This window comes from Tripterygium wilfordii, chromosome 3, assembly GCF_013401445.1.
Source record: "Tripterygium wilfordii isolate XIE 37 chromosome 3, ASM1340144v1, whole genome shotgun sequence".
Classification (NCBI taxonomy): domain Eukaryota; kingdom Viridiplantae; phylum Streptophyta; class Magnoliopsida; order Celastrales; family Celastraceae; genus Tripterygium; species Tripterygium wilfordii.
The window spans coordinates 8,076,542-8,101,879 of record NC_052234.1 but is presented as its reverse complement, the minus strand read 5'-3'; the positions used below and the strand labels follow the sequence as shown (position 1 = coordinate 8,101,879).

The window sequence follows — 25,338 nt, the reverse complement described above, 5'->3', positions numbered from 1 at the left end:
CAACTCGAACATATATAATAGAATACTCGAACAGATATCTTCAAACACTCGAACATATCAAAAAAAACACTCGAACAGATGGCATCTAATACTCGAACAGATATCCTAAAATACTCGAACATATCCCTTCAAACACTCGAACATATCAAACAAAACACTCGAACAGATGGCATCTAATACTCGAACAGATATCCTTAAATACTCGAACATATCAAACAAAACACTCGAACAGATATCATTAACACTCGGACAGTTATCCTAAAACACTCGAACAGATATCCTAAACACTCGAACAGATCTCCTAAAACACTCGAACAGATATCATTAACACTCGGACAGATATCATAAACACTCGAACAGTTATCCTAAAACACTCGAACAGATATCCTAAACACACGAACAGATCTCCTAAAACACTCGAACAGGTCTCCTAAACACTCGAACAGATATCCTAAAACACTCGAACATATATAATAAAAAATAAGCCATATTTTTAAATACTATTATCCGGATAAAAGTGATATTACCCTTATCTTTAATGGTTATTAGTTGTACGTTTTCCAATTTTCTATGTTTATCTTTTCAAAACGCGTGGGATTAGTTGAGATTTAATGTTTAATGTTAATTATGACGTTTCGATTTTTGATAAGCATTAAATACAGTGGAGTTAATACTTAGGATTATTCCTATATATATAGCACTATCTACGGGAAAGATATACATCAACCGAAAAGAGAAATCTCCTTTTTGTATAATATGACATCCTCTCGGAGTGCTGTCAACACCTTGAGGAAGGAACTGGAGGAGGCATATGAAGACCTGGAAGATCACGAAGCTAAGATTGCAGAGCTTACTAAAGCTCTCCAATCTGCTGGGAGTTCATTGTCCCAGCTCCATGAGCTAGCTGAGAAGCGAGCTATGGAGCAGGACACCCATAAACTCCAGGACTCCCTCCTTGATCTATCTGTTTTGATCAAGGAGGTTTTAGATAAAATAAGTGAAAAATTGAACATCTGGAGTTAGGTTGTAATAAAAAATTTTATAAATAAAATTTCTATTTCCGTTACATTATTTGTTTCATTTAATATCTGTTGCAATATTTAACATGTTTAAATATTTACTCGAACACACATCAATAATACTCGAGCATATATCACATAAAACTCGAACATATATCAAATAATACTCGAACAGATATAAGTAAATACTCGAACATATGTCCAATAATAGACGAACATATGTAACAAAATACTCGAACACATATGAAAGATACTCGAACATGTGTAACAATATACTCGAACACATATCACATATTACTCGAACATGTGTAACAAAATACTCGAACACATATCACATATTACTCGAATCATTTAGGTTCAAATTTAATTCATAGAATTTGAAGAGTTCGAGTAGTAACCGTTTTAGCTTCCCCACGTTCTTTTAAAATAACTACCCACTTATTAGAACGTTGTTCCTTCACTATAAATAGGACATAGGAAGAAACTGTTTAAGGTCATTCTTTATCCTCTTAAATCAAAGATCACCCATCTTGATCTAAAATGAGTTCTTCTCATCCAACTTCTTCAAAGAGAGCAATAAATGAAGAGGAAGACCCCATTCTTCCAAGGAGAGCAAAGACTGAAGACCCGTCTTCTTCAAAGAAGACAGGAATCCAAGAGAAAGGTTCCACTTCGACGAACACCGAGGAGCCTCAAGACCCTATCGTCGACATATTCACTGTATCTGAGGAGTTATATAGAGAAAATCCTGAGAACTCCATTGAAGGGTTGAAAGAACTACTGAAGGAAGTCGAAAGCAACCTTCAGAACGAATATGAACGTAACCAGTCCTACACGGACGTGCTCCGTTCATTGAGGGATGCATTGATCAGAATTCATGACAATGCATGGGGTCACGCTCGAGGCCAAAATGCTTATCGGCTACAAGAGTCCCTTTTGGACCTTGCAACCCATGTTGGAACTGCAATGAATGACATAAACGATGTAATCCTTACATGGGCACGTTAGAGTTTATTTCACCTAATGTCAATTTTTATCAAATATTTCCTTTATCATTCTGTGAAGTCAACAAATACTCGAACATCAATAAACAAAAACTCGAACAGATATATCGAGAAATACTCGAACAGATATCAACTAATACTCGAACAGATATATCGGTAAATACTCGAACAGATCTCAACAAATACTCGAACAGATATATCGGTAAATACCCGAACAGATCTCACTCGAACATATCTACAAAAATACTCGAACATCAATAAACAAAAACTCGAACATCTATCGGTAAATACTCGAACATATCTCAACTAATACTCGAACAGATATATCGGTATATACTCGAACATCTATCAGTACATACTCGAACAGATCTACAAAAATACTCGAACATCAATAAACAAAAACTCGAACAAATCTCAACAAATACTGGAAGAAGAACATAAACTGAATCAAATGAATATGGTGTGTATACGATTGAATGCAAGGTAAGAGAGTTCTAACGAAGCGTATATACCATGCGAACTTAAAAATCACTCACTTGGGGTTATTAATGTCGATATAGAGCAAGAATGACGGCAGCGATGGGAACGCCGATAAGGCTGAAGAATGCCCAAGCCTAAACCCCAGACCTCTTGAAGAAACACCCAAAGATTTGGTGCGGCAAAGAAACACCGGTAAATGTCAGGAATGGAGTTTCGGTAAATCGGATTTTGGTTTTTCTCGATGGGTTACGGATGTCTCTGTCTGCTGTGGGATGTGAGTGGCATTGATGTGTATTGTGGTATGTGATAAGGGTATTTCAGTCAGAAAAAAGCAAAAAAGTGTTAGATTTCATGTTTTTAAAAAAGTGGGTTAGTTTTCAAAATTTGGTTTAAAAAAGTGTTACTTTTCCGAAAAACCCCAATATGATCTATATTCCTTATATAGTTGATATGCTTTCCTTACTTGTATATAGTTACCGTTGTAAAGTGTAATTGTAACACAAGATATGACTATATATATAGAAGCTCTCTAACTCTCACGATCAAGTGAGTTTTACACAAAAATCTTTTGTTTCTAATCTTCTTTATGGTATCGAAGCAATTGTGAGGTTGTTTTCATGGAACAGCCTCCAGGTTTTGTTAATAAATCATTTCCATCTTATGTTTGTCAATTACATAAAGCATTGTATGGCCTTAAACAAGCTCCCCGGGCTTGGTTCAATAGATTTAGTACTTTTCTTTTATCATATGGATTTTTTTGTGGCACTGCAGATCCTTCATTGTTTATTGCCCATTTATCACAAGGTACACTAATACTTCTTTTTTATGTTAATGACATCATTTTGACAGGATCCAATTCGATACTTCTTAATGATTTTACATCTGCTCTTCATGCTGAGTTTGCTATGAAGGACCTTGGACCATTGCATTATTTTTTAGGCATTCAAGTTACTCGAACTTCTGGAGGTCTCTTTCTTTGTCAATCTCATTATGCTCTTAGACATTCTTAAACGAGCTCAAATGACTACTTGCAAGCCCATGTCAACGCCAATGATGCCTACCACTAAAGGACTCACAAGTGACGTTCCCTTTGATGATCCAACACTCTATCGTAGTGTTGTAGGTGCTTTACAGTACCTAACCTTGACACGTCCTGACTTGTCCTTTTGTGTTAATTATGTCTCTCAGTTCATGCATTCTTTTACCATGACTCACTTTAAAATGGTCAAGCGCATCCTGCGTTACATTCAAGGAACAATTAATCTTGGCATGCACTTAAGCTCAAACTCAACTCTTGGTCTCTATGCCTTCTCTGATGCGGATTGGGCCAGTTGTTCTCAAACTCGACGGTCTACAACAGGTTATTGTACATTTTTAGGTGAAAATTGTATTTCTTGGCGTGCCAAAAAGCAACACACATTGTCTCGATCTAGTTGTGAAGCTGAATATCGGGCTATGGCACACACTGCAGCTGAACTTACTTGGTTGTCCTTCATTCTACGCGATCTTGGTGTCACTCTTCTATCGCCTCCGAAAATTTATTGTGATAATATCAGCACTCTCTATATGACTGTCAATCCAGTTTTTCACGCTCGAAGTAAGCACATAGAACTTGATTATCATTTTGTTCGTGAGAAAGTTGCACTTGGCTCCCTTATTACTCGTCATGTTCCTGCGTCCTCCCAACTAGCTGATATGTTTACTAAGCCCTTGGCGTACCGTTTTCTCCATACTTTGCGGACCAAACTGGGTCTCCAACCTCAACCAAGTTTGAGGGGGAGTATAAAAGGAAAGACTACTAATCCTGGAAATCAAATCATTCAACATCATAAATCAAGGAATGATTTATCAAACTTACCCTTGAAGCAATCACAAGGGAATATGGAAGGAGATATTACTCAACACCATAAATGAAGGCATGATATACAAAGACTACCATTGGAGCATTTACAAGGAAACATAATTAATCTAATTAAAGAGTTGACTCATGAAGAAGGAAAGTGTGTCACATAATATGCCTCACGTAATCAATGGTTGCAATATGATCTATATTCCTTATATAGTTGATATGCTTTCTTTACTTGTATATAATTACCGTTGTAAAGTGTAATTGTAACACAAGATATGACTATATATATAGAAGCTCTCTAACTCTCACAATCAAGTGAGTTTTACACAAAAATCTTTTGTTTCTAATCTTCTTTATGTGAGGCCTCTTGAAAATTCTCCTAAAATGGTTTTATGGATTTGCTTGAACTGCATACCAAATGATGGAGATATTAATTGTTGTTTAAACAGTCCATTTGTTATGTTGCATGAATATATATGTTTGTCTTCAAATTTGGCCAATTCTGGTCTTTAAGAAAACAAAGAACATCTTGAATACATGGAGATCCTTGTTTTAAGCAGGGCTAGTGATAGCAGTGCACCATCATTTGCAGCCATATATGATACAATCTTAATTGGGATGGAGTAATCATACCTTTTCTTTCGCAGTTCCCTTGCCTATTACATCCCTTCTCTGCATCTGATATACGCGCATTTTCTCAGAAATCTAGTCGTATTTCGTCCTCTTCTCTTTTTGGTTTTCGATTGATTGTTCTCTTCTTCCAACTTCTTATTCACTTGACTCATCAAAACAAACCCTCTCCACCACATTTTCCTTCAAGATTTTGAGCCCCTCTCTATCATAACGCGCAGCTGAAAGCCGTCTGCGGCATTGGTAGCAGAAGAACAATCCGGAAGACATATTTCATCGAACTTCTCATCTGACACATTGAACCACAGAATGAAATCACTATGCAACTCATCTGTCAATTCGATTGGTCCTGCCAGAGGCAAACCCACTGAATAGCCCCATTCACGAAAGTTTGTCTCATGTGAGAACACAAAGGATGGGCTTTTCCATGTTCTCTCTTGGGAAACCAAAGCATTACCACCTCGTAATCATCAAAGCCAAACCAACCAACGTCATTGTCAGACACCCAATAATCATCTGACCCCTTGGTCATTCTGACTCGCCCACCCTATGGTGGCAGGCACATTAGGACATTGTTGATTCTGACCCCGACTAATCAAATGCGACCTTTGTATTCCGCAAGTCAAAATAGATAAAATCTACTATCGTTAACTGATACGACGCTGCCCTGTTTTAGTACGAACTTCTCCTTGGCCAATCAAGTTAGGCCATGTCTCCTGCCATGCGCCTGACACCCAAAACCACCTTCGTATGACTGATTTAATCTGCAGTGACGTGGCTTACGTCAACTTTGGTCGCCCATGGCTCTACTATAAATACCCCCTCATTTCCCCAAAAGAAGGGGATTGTTCAACCCTACTCACTCAAACAACCTGTACACTTAACTCTCCATCACCCAACCTTCAACCTTTGACCAACCTCTCAGCAGCTCATACGCTACATCTCATTAGATTATTTACCTTGGTTGACATCACTTCCGGCTATTTGACTTGATCGTAATGGAGTTCTTTGGTAGGCAACACACTGGTGACCAATTCCTTTCTGCCCATAACCTTTCTTTGTTTATTAATTGTAGATGACTCACTTTTAATTAAGTGTTGAAATATTTTCAAAATAATAAAAGAAATTTTTACATTGGTAGTTTCATACCAATGGACACAACTCTTCTCTTAAAACTTCTCTTGAACACAACCTTTCAAAAGAGGTGTGTTTCTTTTGACAAGAGAAGTCTTTTTTTTTAGACACAACCCTTCACCAAAAAGGTGTGTTTCTTTTTGGACACAACCTTTCACCAAAAGGTGTGTTATTCTCTATAAATACATCATTCCAAGACATTCAATAATCAATCAAAAAGTCATCTCCAAAACTCTCAAACTTGGATTCTATTCTTGCAAACTAGAATTCCAAGCACTTGTTAAAGTTCTGTTTTTCTTGGTCATTCTTGGGTGTTCTTCCTTTGTGCAAAGGCTGAACATCAAACGTTAAATACGTGGTGCTTCATTGTATCTTGGAAGTGTATTTGCTGCTATCCTGTGCACACCAATTGGTGGAGGCAAATAACACTTTAAGGAAAGCGTTAATCCATTCCTTGAAGCAAAATCTAAATTGTCGAAAATTCTCCAACTTTCTACATTGCTGAAATTTCTCCAACAATCTTAAAGTGTTATTTCTATGGCTGGTTCATTGAGAGAATTTACTTCAGATTTTGTCAAATTAGAGAGGTTTGATGGCTCTAATTTTCGTCGTTGGCAAAAGAAGATGCATTTCCTTTTAGCTAGTCTCAAAGTTGTGTAAGTACTCACCACCACAAAGCCAACACAAGGAGATGAAGAAACCATGGAGCAAACTCGTACAAGACTCAAATGGGAGCAAGATGACTACATATGCAAGGGTCACATTTACAATTCAATGTCCAATGCTCTCTTTGACATTTATCAAAGCAAGGATACCGCCAAGGAATTATGGGACGCATTGGAAACTAAGTATCTTAACGAAGATGCTACAAGTAAGAAGTTTCTTGTTGGTAAATTCATGAATTACAAAATGGTAGATGGTAGATCTATTATGGAGCAATTTCATGAGATTATGCATATTCTTAACCAATTCACTCAACACAACATGAATATGGATGAGTCCATTTCAGTTTCTTCCATCATAGAAAAACTCCCTCCATCATGGAAAGATGTCAAGAAATCCTTAAAACACAAAAAGGATGACATGAATTTGGATCAACTTGGGCAACATCTCCAAGTTGAAGAGGCTTTTAGAAGCAACCAAAGTGGAATTGAAGAACATTCTTCAAAGGTTCATATGATGGAAGAAGGCCAAAACTCAAAGTAAGACACATCACTCAAGGAAGGAAACAAGAAAAGGAAGAATAATGCCAAGTTCAAAAAGAACAAGAAGCTTCTCAAGGGTACATGTTTCCATTGTGGGAAAAGTGGTCATTTCAAGAAGGATTGTTATAGCTTCAAAAAGAAGCAAGAAGAAAAGAAGCCAAAAGATAACAACTTTGTGGCTATGATTTCTGAAATCAATTCTATTGAGGATGACACAAATTGGTGGATTGATTCTGGGGCAACTAGGCATGTTTGCAAAAACAAGTCTATGTTCTCTAAATATGTGCCGGTAAAGGATAGCAATGTGATTTACATGGACAACTCCACTACCGCTGAAATCAAAGGCAAGAGTGAAGTTATTCTAGAATTCACAAGTGGCAAGACTTTAACCCTCACCAATGTGTACCATGTTCCTTCCATTAGGAAGAATCTTGTTTCTGGTAGTTTACTTAGCAAGCATGGTTTCAAGCTTGTATTTGAGTCTGATAAGTTTGTATTGTCAAAGGGTGATGTCTTTGTGGGAAAGGGTTATTTGTATGAGGGGATGTTTAATCTTAATATTAATAAGAATATTGCTTCTCTTTATATGGTTGATTCATTATCTTTATGGCATAATCGTTTAGGACATATAAATGTTACTAAATTAAATAGTATGACTAACATGGAATTAATTCCAACATGCACTAATGATATGAATGAAAAATGTAGTATTTGCATGAAAACAAAAATAACAAGCCTTTTTTCTAAAGTAAAAAGAATATCTACTTTACTTGAATTAGTGCATAGTGATGTATGTGATTTACATGGCAATCCTACAAGAGGTGGTAAAAAATATTTTGTTACATTTATTGATGATTTTTCTAGATATTGCTATGTTTATTTAATGCATACAAAAGATGAAGTCCTTGAAAATTTTAAGATTTTTAAGGCAGAAGTTGAGAATCAACTTGGCACTAAAATAAAATGTTTAAGGTCGGATAGAGGAGGTGAATATCAATTCCCTTCTTATTGTGAATCAATTGGATTGATTCATGAGACTTCCACAGCTTATACACCACAACAAAATGGTGTAGCCGAAAGGAAAAATAGGACCTTGATTGAAATGGTTAATGCCATGTTATCTAATTCTGGACTAAGTAATGGCTATTGGGGGGAAGTTTTATTAACGGCTTGTCATATTTTAAATAGGGTCCCATTAAAAATGACTACTATAACCCCATATGAGCTATGGAAGAAAAGAAAGCCAAATTTAAAATATCTAAAGGTGTGGGGGTGTAGAGCCATTGTTAGGCTACCTCAATCTAAGATAAAGAAATTGGGAGAAAAATGAATTGAATGTATATTCCTTGGATATGCTGAACATAGTAAGACATACAGATTTTTGGTAATTGAACCAAACGATTCCATTAATGTGAATAATGTTATTGAATCAAGAGATGCATTCTTTTACGAGGAAAGATTCACAAAGCTACAAAAATGTAGTGCAACTAGTGAATTGGATGAAATAACATCAGTACCGCTTAATTTAAGTGATGAATCACTTAATAATGAAAGTGGTGGAAGCTCTCAACCTATACAACCTATTTTAGATAGGAAGAGCAAAAGAGCTAGAGTAGCTAGGTCTTTTGGACCGGATTTCATTGTCTATTTAGTAGAAGGTTCTAAAGATACTTTCTAGACAAATAGATGTTTCTCAAAATATAGAATCGGATCCTCTCACTTATGAGGAAGCTATGAAATCTCAAGACGCTGCTTTTTGGAAAGAAGCAATTAATGATGAAATGGAATCAATTATGGGTAACAAGACTTGGAAATTAGTCGATTTACCTAAGGGTTCAAAACCAATAGATTGTAAATGGATCTTCAAAAAGAAAAAGAAGATAGATGGAACTATTGATACGTTCAAGGCAAGATTAGTAGCCAAAGGTTTCACACAAAAGGAAGGCATAGACTACTTTGACACCTATGCTCCCGTTGCTAGAATAGCAACTATAAGAGCCTTGATAGCCTTAGCATCAATTTATAAATTTCCAATTCATCAAATGGATGTCAAAACGGCATTCCTAAATGGTGAGTTGGATGAGGAAGTTTACATGGAACAACCTAAGGGATTTGTTATGCCCGGTCAAGAATCTAAAGTATGTAAATTGATTAAGTCATTGTATGGACTTAAACAAGCTCCAAAACAGTGGCATGTAAAGTTTGACCAAGTTATATTGTCAAATGAATTTCGTATACATGAATCCGACAAGTGTGTATATAGCAAATTCACTAAAGGTAGAGGCGTAATTATTTGCCTTTACGTTGATGACATGATAATTTTTGGTACCGATCTTGAAAGTATCGAAAATCTCAAGAAATTTTTATCATCAAAGTTTGCTATGAAAGACATGGGTGATGTAGATGTGATTTTGGGTATTAAAATCTTGAGAAATCAAGATGGACTAATTTTAACCCAATCACATTATATTGAGAAAATTCTTAAAAAATTCAATCATTTTGATTGTAACCTTGTGAACACACCTTATGATCCAAATTTGAAGTTGTATACTAATACTGGAAGGGCTATCAATCAATTAGAATATGCTAGAGTGATTGGATGCTTAATGTATGCCATGACATCAACAAGGCCTGATATTGCTTTTGCTGTGGGCAAGCTTAGTATGTATACATCTAACCCTAGCAATATCCATTGGCAAGCTGTGTATAGAGTTCTAAAATATTTAAAGAACACTATGAATTATGGAATCCATTACTGTGGTTATCCAAGAGTTTTGGAAGGATACACGGATGCTAGTTGGATCACCGAGCTTGAAGATCATACATCTACTAGTGGATGGATTTTCACTCTTGGTGGAGGAGCTATAGCATGGGGCTCAAAGAAGCAAACATGTATAACAGATTCGACTATGGCATCAGAATTTGTAGCTTTAGCTTCTTGTGGTAAAGAAGTTGAATGGTTAAGGAATTTATTATTAGAAATTCCTATTTGGCCCAAACCAATGGCGCATATATCTATACATTGTGATAGTGAGGCAACACTATCAAGGGCCTATAGTAAAGTTTATAATGGCAAGTCTAGACATATTGGTTTGAGACATAGTATGGTGAGACAATGGATCACAGATGGTACCATAACAACAAATTTTGTAAGGTCAAGTCAAAATTTGGTTGATCCATTAACCAAAGGTCTCGCAAGAGATATGGTGTGGAAAACATCAAAAGGGATGGGATTAAAGTCCATTACTAAACAATCACCAATGGTGGAAACTTAACTCAACACTTGAAAATTTCATGTTCTTGAGTTCAATGAGCAAAGTACATCATATTAGGTGATGGAAAGTACTTGAAGTGTATATACATCCCAAGGAAAAAGTGCTTTGGACCTATAAGGTAAAGAAGGAGGTTGAGCTATAAAGTTCTTAATAAGCTTATAACAAAGTTTGTGAGGTATTATACTTATAGGAGTACCTTTGATAAGCTTACCTATGTGAGTGTCGAAAGTGGTGCCGCTTTCTATGCGACTTGGACTTGTCTCTAAAGCGCTCATTAAAACAGGATACAGACGCAAGGCCAATCCACGCGTCGGCAAATAAGAATGAGCTTTATATCGAAAGTTTGTGTGTGTTGTGTGTCCGGTTGTTCGAAAAGGATCACTAGTTCAAAGTTCGTCTACTATGTCATCCTGAATAACCTTGATATACATACACTACATGAAGGTTCAAGTCCTAAAGACACCTTTGTTTATGCACAAATTTTCAACTGAACACAACAAGTGAATTTTTCATCCGTATTTTGAAAATGGTGGAGGAATGTTGAAATATTTTCAAAATAATAAAAGAAATTTTTACATTGGTAGTTTCATACCAATGGACACAACTCTTCTCTTAAAACTTCTCTTGAACACAACCTTTCAAAAGAGGTGTGTTTCTTTTGACAAGAGATATGTTGTTTTTTTAGACACAACCCTTCACCAAAAAGGTGTGTTTCTTTTTGGACACAACCTTTCACCAAAAGGTGTGTTATTCTCTATAAATACATCATTCCAAGACATTCAATAATCAATCAAAAAGTCATCTCCAAAACTCTCAAACTTGGATTCTATTCTTTCAAACTAGAATTCCAAGCACTTGTTAAAGTTCTGTTTTTCTTGGTCATTCTTGGGTGTTCTTCCTTTGTGCAAAGGCTGAACATCAAACGTTAAATACGTGGTGCTTCATTGTATCTTGGAAGTGTATTTGCTGCTATCCTGTGCACACCAATTGGTGGAGGCAAATAACACTTTAAGGAAAGCGTTAATCCGTTCCTTGAAGCAAAATCTAAATTGTCGAAAATTCTCCAACTTTCTACATTGCTGAAATTTCTCCAACATTAAGTTGACTGTTCAATGATTGTAAATTCAAGCATCTATATGCATAAGATGGAAATGGACCCGCTTTGACAATCCAACTAACCCTCTGTTTGATTTAGGAAATATTCATAACTTTACTAAAAAATATTCAATATATTTTATGAAAATATATAATAAAAAACCTTCCTTCAAACAATCGCCTCAAAATTATGAATTTTTCTAAAATTTATTTTTCCTAGAAACAAACAGAGCATTTAGCTCAAGTCTTATTGCACATATTACATGTTTTGAATTAACCAACAATTGTATATAAAAAAAAGAAGAAAAGAAAACAATGACGGTGGTTGAACAAATTAAACACACTTTCTCGGCGTGCCCTTGGAAGCATAATTGTTAACCAGAGCGACTGCATTACTCGTCAACTTCTTTACATCACCCACTCCCTCCAAAACCTTCTCCTTGATCTTATCTCCTTCTGGAACATCCTCGAACCCGTCCGTACACGTCTCCTCGTCCGTCAAGGCGGCGCTCATCCACGTCTGCACGTTGCTGATCTTGAACCTAAAATCCGACGCTCCACCCGCCCCAATATCTCTCATCTGCTTCAACGAGTCCTCAATCTCATCCACGGCGTCACCGAGGTTCGAGACGCAGTCGTGGAGGGCCGAGGCGGCGCCTGTGTTGGTTCCGCCTTCCCGAGTGAGGTTGGAGAGGTAGGAGGCCATTTTGCGAGCGTTCGAGAGGTTGACGGCGATAGCAACCCGGGCTAGCCGACCTGGGTCTGATTGGACGGCGCTGGCGTAGCGGGAGAGGGAGGTGTAGCAGACGTCAGGGTACAAAGTGGAGCCGCAGCTTGTTCGGATGTACTCTGAGTCGCTTGATTCTGTGGTAGGGTCAGCAGAAACGACGGCGCCGATTGAGTGGAGATTCAGTAGTAGTAAAAGTGGGAAGATGAATGGAAGGCGTAGGTTAGTCATGGTGGTTCTGTCGAAGATTGCTGTGTCGGAGTATTCTGTTTAGGGAGTGGCTTAAGTAGGATCATGGTGCACCATGGAAATCACGTTTATGCTTGTTATCTTTTATGAAAATAACATGTTTGCCATCGTAAATAGGTTTGTTTTATTATGTTAATAGTGGTATTAGGAAAAGGATAATGCTTGAGACCCCCGAAAAATGACCCCCAAAAGACCCCCATTTAATGTGGAGTGTTGGATGTGAAGTGGATCCTACATATGTGTTTTTAATTAATTGTTATTTTAATGCCACATTGATTTGAGGGATTTTTGTGATCAAATTTTTGGGGTCTCTAACATTGTCCGAAGGAAAATTTTCCGATTTGTTTGTAAAAGATAATGAGGGTAAAAAATAATCTAATCCCATTAAATAATTGCTAACCATTGTATGTGGCAATGATTCTGGAAAAAAATATAATCAATAATATCCAATATGAATTGTTGGTGTATTTTAAAATAATAAAGAATAAATCATATTTGTTAATGTAATCAATTGTATTATCCATTACTATATTTAACTTGTTAATTCTAACCTACCAAATTCAATGGAAACTTAAAAGTCTCGAAAAAATTAGTAAATATCACTTAATAAGACAGAACAAGTTAATGAGTTGTTGTGATGGGCTTGGATATGAATCCAACCCACAAGAGAAATAGAGTAAGAAACGAGGAGGAGGTGTGCGTTACACCTGGGGCTGGGATTGTGTCGGCCGATAATCAACCATCAACCGATTCATAAAATCAGGCCGATAATATCACCCGATCCATGTATAGAGGGGTCGATTGATGGCTTTTAAAATACGTTAAATTCAGTTGACCGATCAACCAACTATTTAAAAGAAAATAACTTTTAAATAAAAAATTAATACTTAATTATTATTATTGATTGTTAGTTTTGTAAATTGTTATTGTTAGTAATTCGTAATTACAATACTTATACATTAATACTGTACCTATTAACATATAATTATATTGTCAAATAAAAGAACTAAGCTAATTATAAGAGAGCTTATCATAAATAGAAAACGAATCAAAATATGCCCTTAAAAAATTGTTTATAATTAAGTTAAATTTCTTTAAAAAATAAATAAATTGAAGTAAACAAGTAAAACACCCCACCGACCCACCCACAACCACACCACACCACCGCCTCCACCACACACCATGCAAGCAAAGACAATACAATGCAAGCAACCGATACAAGGCCAAACCAATAACCAAGGGACAAAGCCGAAGATAAGGTAGTTCCTCGTTAAATGGTAACAACCGAAACTGCTGCAAACTCCTCCAAACTGTAGTAAACTCCTCCAAACTATTATGAACTTCTTTAACTGTCACAACCGCCGATAACTGCTCAAGAAAAGTATAAAAGAAGTTCATTATGACAAGAAAAAGGGGGGACTTTTTGGGATTTGACTCACTCTATAATCTCAAGTGATAATAAAAAAATCATATCGTTCTGCACCGTGGACCTAGGTTCAACGCTTAACCACGTAAAATCTCTCTGTCTTGTCTTATATTTACTCAATCATCTTCAAACAATTTGATTGTCGATAATTTACATCAACAATATTTTTATAAGAATAAAAGAAAACAAAATAACAGTTTAATATTTTTAAAGTTGGTTAAGTCGTCGTGCGTGCGGTGTGAAAGTATTACATATTGCGCGTTTTTATCTGATGTGGGAGTGAAGCACCACTAGCCCAATCAGCCGACCATGATCGACCCCCACCACCACCCTCCTCAAAGGCGATTTTAGTTTGTTAGTTAAACAAGTTAGAAGACCTTTTTGAATATTCTTTCACTTTTGCCCACTAATACTATAATAGTGAATTGAAGCGTGCAACTTTAATTTTGTCTCTCGCTTCAACTTATCGTGGGCCCAAGTAGTTCCATTACTTGAAAATCACGTACCCATCGTTTAATAAATTATTGTCAAATGTAATGACTAAACCCTCAATAACCGACCAAACAATCGGTTACATTTATGTCAAAAAAATCGCTAAAAACTAACCAAAACTGACGTGGACCTAGCTCAAGAATCACAAAAGAACTAAGAACACAAGAAACAATGTAGATAATCACTCTCTGATTTTTGTATTTCTTCGGAATCACTCCTTTGAAACTGATTTTCTTAATACAACCAAAAGTGCCTTTGCTAGGAAAGAAACATAACTATATCTCCTCTTCACTCACGATCAATGTTGCTGTTTTGTAGCCACCATTCATTCCCTTAATTAGCTCTTTTGACCCTTCCTTCTTGCTTTCCTTTCTTCATCTGATTGTGCTAATTGGTTGCCACGAATCCCTCCTTGGTCATTAGTCTCCTCTATGAACTTTATTGCTCCTTGCTGAACTGGTGCTATAGAATCCCCTTTAATCTTCAGTTGGGGTGGGACCGAAGGACCCGTCTATCGGCCTGTGGTCTCGGAATGTTGGTAGAATATAAGTCGCAAGATATGCGACCCAGTTACAAGGGACAGAATAGGGTGTTCTGATAATTCAAACAAATTACATGAACAATGCTTTTTACGTGCGTCGAACTTGCGACATCCTACTTTTTTGGCTTTATACCCCACCTGGTTTGCCGCCGAGCCATATGCCCCTTTAATCTTCATGAAACTTTGTAAATGCATGGGTTTGACATGTGCAATCTGAGTACAAAAATCATTCTCCAGAATATTTGACAAATCATTGTTAGGCCCATCTCTTGCACCAAAAACCGTGAAGACTAAACTTATGTCAAGCTAATAATGGACTAAAATTGATTTGAATTCGCAGGATTAGGGAACATAAAATCTTCATCATAAAAGAAAAGCTTCTAATGGTTCAAGGAAAGGATAGGCTGGACGCGCCTCTTACGGGATCATATTATATAATAGTATAAGTTTTCGAATTATGTGGAAACGGTTTGATCAAAGATTTGGTCATAGAAAACAGGATCATTCAATGTTCTTCAAGATCCGAGCACATGGAAAAAGTTCATATAAAAGAAGTTAAAAAGGCCTTCCATGGATTAGTACTGGGAGAGGCCTACTGTGGAAGACTTGTGACAGGTGTCATCATTAGTGCATCAAAAATTTTGAAAAAATCATAAATTTGTAGTATTTTTTATAATCATTTCAAAGTGTTTTTCTTTTAATTTGAAACAAAAATCAAATTTATTGTAATCAGACATGACAATTATAGATCATTGGTTATATACTAATAATTTAGAAATTATATATTTTTTAAAAAGACATTATAAGTATTTAATTAAAAGTAAGTGAGGATTCCAATAATTCGTCTCTTTTTTCGAAGTAAAGGAGAATTCTTCTTTTGTAGGAATCCAACATTCCTTGAAATTCTAGATTTAAGGATTACACCAACCAAATATCGGAATTATTAGAAAAAGCAAAACTCTTATTCCTAAAACGTTAGATTATGCGAATCAAACGATCCCTTAGTGTCCTAAACCTTTATATACGTTGCCTACTCCATTGATGAGTGCATACACCATCAAAATTTGAAACAGAAAAACCTTAAAATTTAACACAATCAATCCTCACAGTTAATCTTAAACACTCAAGTTTATAGGCATAAGTAACATATATTAACAATTCACATGTGTATGGTTAAAAGGTTTTTTTGCTAATATTGGCAGTTGTGGATCGATAGAGGCCGAACTCTGGGCAGCGATTCATGGGCTTCGTCTAGCTTGGGAAGAGGGTTTTCGCCAAGTTATTTTGGAGACAGATTCCTATATGGTTGCGGATTGGCTAAATAAGCAGAGTGTTCCAAAGCTCTCTCTTTCCAATTTGATTAGTGTGTGCCGGAAGCTTGTTCATCAAGCTTGGGAGGTGAAAGCAATTCACGTGTATAGAGAAAGGAACCGGGTTGCTGATTTCCTTGCATCTGAGTCTCTCAACCATGGCAATGGGCTAACGATTCTTCAGCATCCTATTGTTGGCACTCAGGGTCTGCTTTGGGAGGATTTTATTGGAGTTGCTTGGCCTAGGCGAGTATTGCAAGTAGAGGTTTAATCCTTTGGTTTGTTTGTGGGTATTCCCCCTCCCTAGTATCAAAAAAAAAAAAAAAAAACAATTCACATGTGTCCATTCCTGTCTATAAACAAGGCCTTGCACAAGCAGGCACAATGATTAACTCGAATTGAAAACTTGCTTGGGTTGGGCCTGGTCCATTTTGAACAACGTAGGAGGTAAAAGGATTTAAAGAAATTGGAAAATATAGAATTTGGACTTAGAGTCTTGTGAAAATGATGGGTAGGTTCAAGGGGTCGTATAATTAAGACAGGCCCATATGGGTTGGGCCATGGGAAATATCCAAGCCCATCAAATTGAGGCCCAACATGTACAATACATATGGTCATATACAATTATACACATCCAATCATGTGGGAGGTAGGATTGGCGGATTGCTTTTGTATTAAACGATTGTTTGAAGAAGAAAATGGAGATCATGTTGAACAGGTCCTACTTTTTAGTTTTAATGATTGCAGCATGTTATGCTATTTGATTACATGTACTATGCAATGACTTTGATTGCAAATGGATTGAATTTGAAATGATTATTTTTATATTCAAATGAATTCTGATTAAGATGATATTTTATAAATATAATATTTACACCACAATAAATAGGCCTGATGAACCTCAACCTTGAAGCCCACTTGTCTAGGCCCATTAGCCCGCCTCTCTTTGCTGCCCTAATTATATTGGTTTCCGTGTGTAATTAGGGCACTTTTGGTTGTTAAGGATTTTTTGTATTGTTTATGTTGTCTAGTTTTTCCTTTTGAGAGTGAATCTCTGTTACTTTCATTGAGACTGATTCTCATCTTGCTTGGAGTGACTCTCAGTTCTTTTGGGTTGTATTGGAGCTACCTGTGTTATGGTTCTCCTGGATTGTTGATCATATATTACACTAGTGGGGTTTCATATTCTTGGGAATCATGAATCAATGGAAGAAGAATGTAGAATGTCGGCTCACACCTTCACATTGCTCGTGAAGCTCGTGGAAGTGGGGTTACTTCAAGTCTATGGTCAACGTCAAGTGTTTTCTTCCACATATGGTGGGAATTGAAGATGTCCACTCACGCCAAGTTATAATTTATAAATATACTATTGGCATCTCGCGCTAGAAGAAAGAGACAAGCAAAACCTATGCGACACGTACACGTGGATTTCAATTAAAGCTACCCTCCAATGCGTGATTGCCACGAATTAACGCAGTACACATGTAGTAGGCAAGATTGTGACAATATTGCCTCATCAACTTGTTCCTCCAAAAAAACATGTGACCATCATAGAAAGTCATATGTTCGTTTTTTATTCTCCTCATACTAGCAATTTAAACTATTAGGAATAGTAATACTTCAATTATTATTTAATCACGCAAGTGACAAGAAAGATTGAATCGAAACCCATGGTAAAAATAACGATAAAACTGTTTGATGTGAGAGTTGAACTTGTAATCTTTTATATTTGTAAAGAGTTATCATAATCAACTTCTTAATCCTAACCAAAACTTCTTTAGCTACTCTAAATATAAACCGTACAACTCTAACTATATTTCACAAATACAATAATGTCGAAATCATTGTGTGATCCAATAGCCGTTAAGTCCGAAGGTGTTCATACATTTATTTGATTTTTCCCCTTTTAAAGCATATACTTTTTCCATACAAAATAAAAACTAAAGCCAAAAAGAAAACAAAGCAAGTGAAGTCATTTTTTTTTTCTGTTACTTCTTTTTTTTGGGAATGATTAATTAATATTCCATTCACATAGCGCCTCTCCACTATATATATCAATCATATTACTTTAGCTAGTGTTAAGTTATAAATACTAGGTTTATATAGTTTTCTCCTTTTCTCTTTCTCTACACACACACACCCACAATCACAATTTCTTTGCATTATAAAGTTTTGATACGTATACATATATATATAATCACAGGAGTAAATTAAGCTTGTGAAGGACAACAATGGATTCATACAAATACCCAAAACAAGATGCAGAAGTCTCTTGGTCGACCGGTCTCTGTGACTGCTTCAGTGACATGCGAAGCTGTACATAAACACACTTGATCTCTTGATTGGTGATCATGCATGGATATATTATTATATTAATTAGTTTAATATCTCGGCACAGGTTGCATATCCTACTGGTTACCATGAGTTACTTTCGGGCAGGTTTCGGAGATTGCTGACCAGGGAAAATCATGTAAGTTTTTTAATCAAAAAGAATACTAACGAGTGTCTTAGGGCATTGACATTTGATAAGGGCAGGGCCAGTCCCGAGCCTGTGGGTCAAAGCCTGACCCAAGCTTGAAATGACATTGAGCCTGGGCAGCCTGAAAAAGACTTATAAACAGGCATGGACTTTAGTTTTTGAGCTAAGCCCAACCCAAAACCCGACTCCATGGATTAAATTCTTGACGCGAAATATGGCTCGGCTCGAAACCCGAACAATGGCGAATTTTACATCACATGATTCTACTTATAAATTAGATGTATACATGACCAATCAAATGAGAAATGATTGTTGCAGCATGTTGTGTGAATGGAACAATCTTTGCAATATTGGGTGGTGTGACTCACTGCACTTGCTGCTACGCGGCTTATTATCGGCATAAACTGAGGAAGAATTACATAATTGAAGGCAACTGTTGTGAAGATTGTTGTGTTCATACCTTTTTGGGGCCCTGTGCACTCTGTCAAGAGTATCGTGAGCTCCAACACCGTGGATTTGACATGACCCAAGGTAAGCGACACCACTATAATTAGAAGCATCCTTCTGGGTGGGGCGAGATAGGAAGGCCGTCGTTCAAGACCCTCAAATCCTCAGTGCCCTATATTTTGAAAAAAAAAACCTAGACTATTAACATTAGAATAGTCACAAGAAATGTTGAATGAGTTAGTTATATTGTCTTTTGAAAGTAATTTGACAGAACAAGTTGATTACACCAACATAATTAATGATTTTGCATTTCAAAATACTACAAAATTCATAATTTTAAGTAATGTTCGATATTTAAATTTTTTTTCTCAAGAGGATCTATTTTTTAAAAGTTCACCCGGGACCCTCGAAAACTCGAGTACGCCGCTGACTATAATATATATATATATTTCATATTATTATGATAAATTTGACCTATGTAACTGTTCAATCATGGGCCGGGTTTCCTATAATTTGTTACTTTATTATTCAACTCAATAAATTAACTTGTTGAATAGGGACATTACATATCATTTATATCATATTCTAACCAAATTGATATGCGTTGCTCGATGCGTAGGATGGCAAGCAAATGTGGAGAAGCAAAATCGTGGGGTGGTGATGCCTCCAACCGTAGAAGGAAGCATGACTCGATGATTAATTAATTATTAATTACATGTTAATTAATGTGGAAGGTTTAATTATGTATCTTGTGTGTGGGAGCGTTTGTGTTTTGTTATGAGGGTGCATATAGTTTTATGTTCGAATAAGCATTTATATATGCATATTTGAATTGTAATATTATTTAATTTTAAATAATGATCATTCACTCGTCTATAATTAATAATTTTTTCAATGATACTAGGGATCCCAATGATAACCATTCCAAAAACATCTCAATAGTGTGTGACACTCATTCATTAAGTGTGGTAACATCATAACAAAATGACCATTAAAAATCACATCTAACGAATGAGTATTACGAAATGTGGGAGGTGCCTTTAAGCCCGTACCACATCCAGACTAATCCCCGCTCGCACCGGATCGGCCCACTAAGGTGTAAAATGCTGGCCAACAGGGTACTCCATACATGAGCGGGGATCAAACCCTGACCTCACTTAAGGGATGAGAGCGTCGAAACACTCACACCAACCCATGTTGGTTGTAGGCCATAAATCTTTACCCTTGATGATTCTTATGCTGAAATATTAATGAAGACACTTGTAAACAGACTCATGTAAAGCGGCATTTGACTTGTATCACATCACCGCTTAATTATCTCCAATTTTTTTTGTTGACATGGTCTCCATCACTTCATCTCTCCTTTTTGGGATTTGCATCTTCAACCCAGTTAGTGAAGTAATCAATCATCATTTATGTATCCATGGACATCTAAATAATACATCACAATGCAGCCATTAGACCCTAATAACCAACAAAAGTGCTCTGCTCCCTCACCCCCATTGTCAACCCAACCACAGTATATACAACCCCCAAGTCCGGTTGGTGTCCCATTGAGCTCACCGGGTCAAGTTGTCCAGCCAGCTGTGGTGCCCCAACACCAGCCCTTGCAGGAAGTCCCTTGGTCAACCGGCTTTTGCGACTGCTCTTCCAATTTTAGAAATTGTAAGTACCAATCCAATTCTTTTACTCTAAAAGATAAGGGGAAAAAAATAATGTTATGTTAATGGTGTATTAACTCTGCGATTTGCCTAATTAATATTTAGAGAGAGAAGTCCGATCTAAGTATCCAGGAATTTACCTTTAATGATGCGAACAATTTAGTTAAATATGAATCACTTGTGTTGAATTGATTGAATTTTTGTTATTTCTAACCATGCCTTTTTAGGTATTCTTCAATTATTTTTACTATTTGCTATATGAATTCTCTCGTATTCTTCTCGCCGACACACTACCATGTGAATAACATTCTATCTATATTACAGGTTGCATAACCTGTTTCTGTCCATGCATTACTTTCGGGCAAGTCTCGGATATTGTAGATAGAGGATCGTCCTGTGAGTACTCGATCCTGTAATCGATATATGTTATATAATCGTTACGGTAGTGTGTAAAAATTAATTTGAATGTGTTTTGTGATGGAGAGATCAGCTTGTGCGACAAATGGGGCCTTGTATGCCCTAATTATGTACGTGACTGGTTGTGGGTGTATCTACTCATGCTTCTACAGATCTAAACTGAGGAGGCAATACATGTTGAAAGCAAGCCCTTGTGGGGATTGTATGGTTCATTTTTGTTGCGAGACTTGTGCCTTGTGTCAAGAGTATCGTGAGCTCAAAGCCCGTGGATTTGACATGTCCATCGGTAATTACTAACCAATTAATACTAATTAGAAACTTTTATATATATATATATATATATATATATATATATATATAAATGAATTCTCTTATACGCACTGAATTTACGCACAACTTTTTAAGGATGTGAACGAGTGAATTTCTATATATATATACACATACATAGAAATTCTCCTATGTGAACCAACTTTGTAAATATATTTTTCAACCATAGATGTGATGGGTCCCACAGAAAATTTGTGATCCCCAATTTTCTTATTGCAACCATTGGATTTGAAGTTTACAAAAGTTGTTCACACTTTTAGTTCATATAAGAGAATTTATGTGTGTGTGTCTATATATATATAGTTTGATTTATTAATATTAGGTATATGTTCATGGTTGGTTTGTTATGTATGTCTAGGATGGCAAGCTAATGTGGAGAGACAATTTCATGGAGTGACAATGGCTCCAACAATGGAAGGTGGGATGAGACGCTAATATGTATGGAGAATGTAAACAAATTCATGATTTTCTTAAGATTTTATATTATTGTAGTTCATAAAACTTCTATATACATATAATTGAATAGAGATTAGCATTATTTAATCTAACATATAAAATACTTTATCAAATGTTGTTTATAAATGTTAAATTAAATAGCATATTTTAATATGAATGTGAGAATATATACTTTACGAAACACCAATATACTCCCTTATCCAAACTTGATTATCATTGTAAGCTATTGTCTGTTTTCCCAAGTTCAAGTTCAAGCTCAACCCATCATAGGCTTCTAAAACATTCTGAGACCTCTCAGGCTCACTGTTTTAAAACACGTCTTATTAAGTAAAGGAACACATGAGCTTATAAACTGTCCTTCATATCTTCATGGTCATGCATGACTTTTTCAACAATATATATAACAACAATATTTATATTATAAATAAATATAGATGTATAAGTTTACTTGCTTTAGAACTGAAGAAGTTGAGGAATAAGAGAAGAGATAACTCTGATTATATATTGTAGTGTTCTATATGCAGGCATATATGTTGGAAATTCATGGCTTTGACCATGAATTTAATTGAGATCCAATTAATGGATAAATCGGAAGTAAACATGAATATATGGAGTTTCATGTGGATAATAATTATGTGTATTCACTTGTTCAATGCCATGAATAAAATGGATGAAATGTTACTTTAAAGTGAGTCATTTGGGCATGACCAAGCTTAAGGAAGAATAGACGTCTCATATTGGAGAATTTAGTGAACCAACTCTTGTATAAGTCCTACATCTGTTGATATATATGTTCATATATTAATTATTTGTTTTGATTATTTTTAAATGGATTTCGTAATTATCTGTGTTGATTACTCTCCAATCTATTTTCATTCCAATCTTTTCTCCCTCCCATGTACTATAAATAGAGGCGTTCATAGCATTCACAACTCACACATCAAACACTTGCAATTGCATGTTACTTGATTATTTTTTTTAGTTTTTAGCGTTAAACATGTTACTTGATTGAAAATGTCCCTAAATCGCTTTAAATGTGTAATAATTTGATAGTTGATTGATTATATTTATGATGAATTGTGTAATGACCCCGTATGTAATTTGCCAGAGTATTTTGAATAGTAAAAATGTTATCCGCAAAAATTAAACCAAACGGTCACAACATTTTAGATAATAAATATGTTAAATTAATCTCAAATGGTTTGCCAATCAGACCCGTTATATCCTTATCTATATAACCACCACAAATGACGAAGACCAAGAGTAGTACATCATATATAAATCTGCTAGATATCAAGTTCTCACCTAAGTCTCTACAGCCACACAATGTCCTATCCAAGCCAGCAGCAGCAATCAGTCCGAGATGGTCTACATAACTCAGCTTGGTCTACCGACCTCTTTGACTGCTTCTATGATATTCCAACTTGTAAGTCCACTACATTTTAATTTCAAAATCCATTCTCTTTGTTTTGTAAGAAATCGCAATAATTAGTATGTGTTATGATTTTCCGATGATCAGGTTGTTTAACATACTGGTGCCCCTGCATCACTTTTGGCAGAATCGCTGAAATTGCAGATCAAGGAGCCACATGTAATTTATCATTAAATCTTGTATTTGATTAATTCATTAGGCTAAATTTTGATTGCTATTTTGAATTATTATTTGGTGGGGTTGGCTGTAGCTTGTGAAGCAACAGGAGCAATTTACTTTCTGCTATCGTTGTTTCTTGGGTGCGGTTGCTTATTCTCATGCATCTATCGCACCAAGATGAGAAAACTATACAATCTGGATGAGAGTCCTTGTGGAGATTGCTTGGTTCATTGTTGTTGCGAGTCATGCGCTCTGTGCCAAGAGTACCGTGAGCTCAAGACCCGTGGATTTGACATGTCTCTTGGTAGTTACTTACATACATGGTTGTCAAAATTCTGATTTTGATCGTACGATCTTAAATAATCAAAACGATTCGAATCGATGTAAAATCTCAAAATTAATAAGATCTACCGATGTTTTACCGGTTTTACCGATCTTAACCTTAATAGAATTATGGAGTCATGGGCTTATGGGTTGTGGCCTACTAATCATGTGTTTATGTTTCTAATCCTAGTTTTTGTTGAAAAATTGGTTATAATATACTAACATGATATAATCTTGCATAATTATTGTGCGTGCTTTTCATAGTTCTCTAGAGGCCTTAAAAAATTATAATTTTATGAAATATTAACATGTATATAAATAAATAATAATCGCATTTTTGAATTTTTTTATTACCTATAAACTATAGTGTATTATATAATGTTAATTATTTATTTAGAAATAAGTAATTATATTATTTTACATTTATTTTTTAAATTTTATAAAATCTTACGATTTTACGATTCGATTTTGTATGTCTTCCACCAACCTTATGTAAGATCCCGATTTTGACAATTTTGCGTACATATTACTTGGATCTCACACATATAATTACTTGGGTTCGACATGTCACCCTAATTGTTTGAGTTGTGTAGGATGGCGAGGAAACATGGGGAATCAGAAAGGTGGAGTGGCAATGGCTCCAGTGATTGAAAGCGGCATGAAGCGATAGAACGGATTGGAGAGTGTCGTTATAGTTGTTATATTCTTATATATATATATATATTATTGTGTGTATGATTATGGTTGTTCGTTACCTAATTAAGTTGGGCTGGGCCCCTGGGCTGTTGTTCACTTGTTTGGGCTATCTATTTTGGATTGTACCTAATTGTTTATTGGAAATTTTATCTACTCACCATTAATCTATTAAGTCTATACCACTTTTTGAACATGATAAGTTTACACTAAAAAATTATAAGTCTACACATAAATTTGTAGTGAAAAGACCAAATTACCTTTATTTTCTATAATATTAGAAATATTTATGTTAAACTTACACATATTTAACCCACAAAAAATCTTTCCTTTCTATCGTTTTCATCACAATCCAACGATCCGGTATACCGATTCTTCAATCCAAGAACTCTCAAAAATCACAGACACCTGCTCAACATGCTAGAATCACCATTGGTTGTCGTTGAAGACAACCAAGAGAAATCATTGACCATTCAACAAGCAAATTTGGCATTTGAGAGGTCCCAA

At 35.8% G+C, this 25,338-nt stretch overlaps 3 protein-coding genes across 4 annotated transcripts; 2 read left to right on the top strand and 1 right to left on the bottom strand.

The window, feature by feature from the left end:
• Positions 1–11,805: 11,805 nt before the first annotated feature.
• LOC119995003 (21 kDa protein-like) lies at positions 11,806–12,873 on the bottom strand. The gene has a single exon (XM_038841359.1). It carries the CDS (start codon positions 12,647–12,649, stop codon positions 12,026–12,028), a length of 624 nt encoding a protein of 207 aa, XP_038697287.1. The 5' UTR covers positions 12,650–12,873; the 3' UTR covers positions 11,806–12,025.
• A 5,665-nt stretch (positions 12,874–18,538) lies between these two features.
• Positions 18,539–22,202, top strand: LOC119995007 (protein PLANT CADMIUM RESISTANCE 2-like). Of its 2 annotated transcripts, XM_038841363.1 has the most exons (4): positions 18,539–18,752; positions 21,348–21,419; positions 21,514–21,726; positions 22,126–22,202. In XM_038841363.1, exons 1-4 carry the CDS (start codon positions 18,668–18,670, stop codon positions 22,200–22,202), a joined length of 447 nt encoding a protein of 148 aa, XP_038697291.1. In that variant the 5' UTR covers positions 18,539–18,667. The 2 variants fall into 2 exon arrangements, 1 of the variants encoding a protein (XP_038697291.1); XR_005467593.1 differs by lacking the exons at positions 21,348–21,419; positions 21,514–21,726; positions 22,126–22,202 and adding an exon at positions 18,835–18,906 and having other exon boundaries at positions 18,617–18,752.
• A 1,309-nt stretch (positions 22,203–23,511) lies between these two features.
• LOC119995006 (protein PLANT CADMIUM RESISTANCE 2-like) lies at positions 23,512–25,002 on the top strand. The gene is made up of 4 exons (XM_038841362.1): positions 23,512–23,649; positions 23,743–23,814; positions 23,906–24,118; positions 24,732–25,002. The coding sequence occupies exons 1-4, from the start codon at positions 23,550–23,552 to the stop codon at positions 24,806–24,808; spliced, it is 462 nt and encodes a 153-aa protein (XP_038697290.1). The 5' UTR covers positions 23,512–23,549; the 3' UTR covers positions 24,809–25,002.
• The last annotated feature ends 336 nt before the right edge of the window (positions 25,003–25,338 follow it).

Excerpts from the sequence above, each read along its gene's own strand:
- LOC119995007 (XM_038841363.1), top strand. The coding sequence starts at position 18,668 with ATGGATTCATACAAATACCCAAAACAAGATGCAGAAGTCTCTTGGTCG. Across the intron at positions 18,753-21,347 it reads CTTCAGTGACATGCGAAGCT|GTTGCATAACCTGTTTCTGT; the intron begins GTACATAAACAC and ends TCTATATTACAG. Across the intron at positions 21,727-22,125 it reads TGGATTTGACATGTCCATCG|GATGGCAAGCTAATGTGGAG; the intron begins GTAATTACTAAC and ends ATGTATGTCTAG.
- LOC119995003 (XM_038841359.1), bottom strand. The coding sequence starts at position 12,649 with ATGACTAACCTACGCCTTCCATTCATCTTCCCACTTTTACTACTACTG.
- LOC119995006 (XM_038841362.1), top strand. The coding sequence starts at position 23,550 with ATGTCCTATCCAAGCCAGCAGCAGCAATCAGTCCGAGATGGTCTACAT. Across the intron at positions 23,650-23,742 it reads CTTCTATGATATTCCAACTT|GTTGTTTAACATACTGGTGC; the intron begins GTAAGTCCACTA and ends TCCGATGATCAG. Across the intron at positions 24,119-24,731 it reads TGGATTTGACATGTCTCTTG|GATGGCGAGGAAACATGGGG; the intron begins GTAGTTACTTAC and ends TGAGTTGTGTAG.